The 4,593-nt window shown below is 36.6% G+C and overlaps 1 protein-coding gene across 1 annotated transcript; it reads left to right on the forward strand.

Annotated features, from left to right (window-relative positions):
- Positions 1-397: 397 nt before the first annotated feature.
- On the forward strand, positions 398-4,192 carry FBP (Inositol monophosphatase family protein). The gene is made up of 12 exons (XM_089383888.1): positions 398-654; positions 737-784; positions 900-974; positions 1,077-1,138; positions 1,880-1,946; positions 2,216-2,329; positions 2,810-2,896; positions 2,997-3,067; positions 3,159-3,224; positions 3,406-3,492; positions 3,647-3,722; positions 3,811-4,192. Exons 1-12 carry the CDS (start codon positions 496-498, stop codon positions 3,922-3,924), a joined length of 1,026 nt encoding a protein of 341 aa, XP_089240014.1. The 5' UTR covers positions 398-495; the 3' UTR covers positions 3,925-4,192.
- Positions 4,193-4,593: the final 401 nt, after the last annotated feature.

Consider the following 4,593-nt stretch of genomic DNA (forward strand, 5'->3'; position numbering starts at 1 on the left):
GCCTCGTAGATGCTAGCTTTCTTTCTTTCTTTCGAAAACTTCTTTCTTTCTTCAACATGTTAATAAAATATTCATGAGACTTCAATTGAAAACTTGTTAATAAAATATTCACCGAAATTCATCGATCTTGGAAAAACAACGCACAAAAGTTTAAATTACAAAGGACGGGTACATGGAACCTCAAACGTTGTTTACTATTTATAGGCTTATCCGGCTCACGCCAATGCGAGGGAGGTCATGCAAAGAATTACTGCCGCTTGACACGTGGAATCAAATCGTCCACTGGACGCTGATAATACACACTATCTTTCCACCTTACACCGTGTGATCTCCATCCCCTTGACGCGCGGTGGCCTAGAAAATCGGATTTAAGATAAGATAACCTTCCTTTCATTATTTTTATAACACTTCGGTATCAAAACGGACAGACCACAGGCAGAGAGGAAGAGGCTGAATTTAACTGAATTTCCTTGGATTGAATTTGGAGGAAAGAACATGGACCACGCAGCGGATGCCTATCGCACAGATCTTATGACCATAACGCGATTCGTTCTGAACGAGCAGTCTAAGTATCCTGAATCGCGAGGAGATTTTTCCATTTTGCTCAGTCACATTGTCCTCGGATGCAAGTTTGTGTGCTCTGCCGTCAACAAGGTGGATTATTTTTCAGTTGATATGCACATCATGAAATATTTGAATCTGAATTTCCTCAGTTAACCTTCGTTTCTTTCTGCAGGCGGGTCTGGCTAAACTCATTGGCCTTGCAGGGGAGACCAATGTTCAGGTGCTTTCTTTTGCTTATTATTTCTATGTCAGCAGAAGATGATGATCAGCGTTTGCTTGTTTTCCGACGTTAAATTCAGAATTGCATAATCCAATACTTATTTTTGAGGTTGCAGGGGGAAGAACAAAAGAAATTAGATGTGCTCTCCAATGAAGTATTTGTCAAGGCTCTTGTCAGCAGTGGGCGCACGGTGAATCCGCCATTAAATATAAGAGAAAAAATTCGTTCAGCATTGAAATCTCATGATCCTTCAAAAATGTTATTTAATTTTTGACCATTGTTAATGTCGCAGTGCATTTTAGTTTCAGAAGAGGATGAGGAGGCCACCTTTGTGGAGCATTCACAACGGGGAAAGTATTGTCCTCATTGCTCATCTTCCCTTCTTTGTACGAATTTAAATTTTGGATCCAGTATTTAAGTTAATCATATATTTAGAGCAATGAGCATTTTAAATTATTCGATTATTCCAGATAGGGCCTCTTGCAGAATATGTTCGGTTCAATGCGAAAAGTATGTAAAGAAATAAGATTGCAATCAGTGAATTAAATCCTTCGTCATTATCGGTCACTTCAACAAACGAGCAACTAGGATTTATTTTATTTTTGGGGAGGGGGGGGAGGAGGGGGAATTTGGAATATGAAAGGAATTTTGGAACAGGTAAGTTTTTAGGGAAGCCTTATGTAAATAGAAGGAATTACCATTAGAATCTACTTCTCTCTTTCTGTATGAGCTTCATTTCATTTAAGAAGTGTTAAATCAGTTACTAAAATTCTTTAAAAAAAAGATCCATCACAAGTCATACCCTTTCTTTATGAGCTTCATTTCATTTAAGAAGTGTTAAATCAGTTACTAAAATTCTTTAAAAAAAAGGTCCATCACAAGTCATACCCATACCCTTTCTTTATGAGCTTCATTTCATTTAAGAAGTGTTAAATCAGTTACTAAAATTCTTTAAAAAAAAGATCCATCACAAGTCATACCCATAGAAAATAGGAAACAGATTACCTTTAAAACGAAAATTTAAATTGTCAAGATAGTTAATCGCCAAAGCACTGGCATCTTTTCCTGGAATCAATCATCCTCCTGAATATGCAGGTATTGCGTAGTCTTCGATCCACTCGACGGCTCTTCCAACATCGATTGTGGAGTGTCAATTGGGACGGTAAGATCTTTAATAAAGCCCTTTACCTTACCTCTGAATTAGGGTATATTAATGTTTTTTTTAATCTGTCTTTAATGTTTACCTTACCTTTACCCTTACCTCTGAATTAATGGAGTAGTATATTATTGTATGGCTAGCACAGTACAGGTAATTCGTTGACACTGGTTATTGACGGTTTTAGCTAAATACACGCCCGTGTTTCTGCAGTTTAAACAAATTAATGAAAATCGTCTAACATATATTCATAAGATTTGATGATTTTTTGTTAGATATTTGGAATATACTTGGTGAAGGAAGGAGGAGAGGCGGCCCTGAGTGATGTTCTCAAACCAGGCAAGAACATGGTTGCAGCAGGTTATTGCATGTACGGGAGTTCCTGCACGGTAATAACTCTCCCCCCCGAAGACACAAATACCCTCCATATATTTTATTTAAGGAATTTGGTTTTATTTTGGGAACTTTTGTTCTTTTAACATATGAATATATTAAAAATATATGTGTTCCAATAATCTTTTCATTAATATAATAGTTATTTATCTACAAAATAAGTATATATTTCTTAACTCTTTTTTTTAATTTTTTTATTAAAATACTTATATACGATAAGCAATATTCAATCGACAATATCATATTTAATATCTAATATATTCTTTTTTCCTTATATTTTAAGTTCACTTTTTTCTTACAGAGGTCACTATATCTTCAACTGATTGGATAGAAAGATTCATGTTTTCTCCTATTTATAGGATTATTTATAGTGACAGATAGCTTCTGGTGTAGCTTGTGCTGAGCATCGGCTAAAGAGTGGCGTAGATACTTTTACTGTAATTGAATTATTCATAATGATAGTTTCTGTTGTGTAGCTTGTGCTGAGCAGCGGCAGTGGTGTAAATGGCTTTACACTGGACCCCTCCCTTGGGGAATTCATTTTGACTCATCCCGACATAAGGGTACCGCTATTTTCACTCCAAAGGAAACTTGGCTTGTGTACTATGTAATTGATACCTCGATCTGAGTGCATTGTTAAGTATGGTTAAATTACTTTTTCAGATACCAAAGAAAGGAAAAATATATTCGGTGAATGAAGGCAATGCAAAGAACTGGGATGAGCCAACCAAGAAGTAAGCATGAATGATGCTCATGGAATTAGTTATTTCATTTGGACAAGGTTTCAAATGCAATTTTTTCCAATCCCCACTACATTGTTTGCAGGTATGTTGAGAGATGCAAATTTCCCCAAGATGGATCATCTCCCAAGTCTCTCAGATATATTGGAAGGTGCTCTGTTGATTTTGATTTCTTAGTTTTGACAATTCTGTTTCTAGTCGTGTCATGTATTCAGTTGTTGCTTACCTGTAAATATGAGAAGATAGCATAATCCTAAGAACCTTGACTTAGAAGTCAATATATTTTCTTGGCCTAACCTAAACTTGTGGCTGCACGGCAATCTTATACGCAGCATGGTAGCTGATGTGCACAGAACCTTACTCTATGGCGGTATTTTCATGTACCCTGCGGATAAGAAGAGTCCCAATGGAAAATTGCGGTATGAATTCATATTAAATGAATCTTAATGCAGTTGCAACTTAATAATTTTCCATATATTCATTGCATATCAGTAGAGCTTAATTAAGCTTAAACAAGAAAGCGGTGAATATTATTATTACTGACATGGGTATATGTTTTTGCTCTGTGCAAAGTGTTCTGTACGAAGTGTTCCCCATGTCATTCTTAATGGAACAAGCAGGAGGTCAAGCTTTTACAGGAAGCATACGAGTATGCAAATTTGAATAACTTTAGTAGCCTAACATGTATTATAATTAAGGCTTCTACTATTCTAATGGCACAAACTACTTTCATGCAGGCACTTGATTTGGTTCCCACTAAGATTCACCAACGTTCCCCTGTCTTTCTTGGGAGTTATGATGATGTGGAGGAGATTAAGGCTCTGTACGCAGCACAGGAGGGGAAGGTTTAAAAGTCCGTCCATGAATAGGCAATTGTATTTTCTAAGGATTGATGACTAATTTTAGAAACAAAAAATGTGAATGCCCAGGAGAAAACATTATTTTTTCATTATTTTTTAAGCAAGCCAAACCACGAAATATGTAATGTCACTGAATTCTCATATGTGTACCATGCAGTATATGTGTACTTGTACATGCATATAGTGCGTGTCCATAACAAGTCTGTATTTTAATGGGAAAAGTTAATATTAAACCGTTTATGGTTATATTCAACCGAAATTAAGCTTCGTTAGGCAGCAACTGTTACACTATGTACATTGAGCAAAGGTGTGAAATGCTATCTAGGGGCTAAGAGAATAGAGGCACTGGTTTTCATTTCATGCTTTCATTGTAACCCATGTAGATGCATATCCCATTCTTCATATCTAGCTTTACTCTCCTGTCTGAAGCTCCACTCTTTTGGTATTAGCGCACATGTTACAGAATTTTGAATTTTGAGAATTAACAGGTTCCTTCCAATCCATGCATTGCCGGGTTGGTGGGCAATCTATAAGCACCCCTTATTTCGTAATCGTTTCCAATCCATGCCTGGGCGGGTTGGTATTTCATAATCGTTTCCAATCCATGCCTGGGCGGGTTGGTAGGCAATCTATAAACACCCCTTATTTCATAATCGTTTA

This window comes from Pinus tabuliformis, chromosome Q (assembly GCF_031772625.1).
Source record: "Pinus tabuliformis cultivar Carrire ecotype Pingquan chromosome Q, CPIR1, whole genome shotgun sequence".
NCBI classification, from domain to species: domain Eukaryota; kingdom Viridiplantae; phylum Streptophyta; class Pinopsida; order Pinales; family Pinaceae; genus Pinus; species Pinus tabuliformis.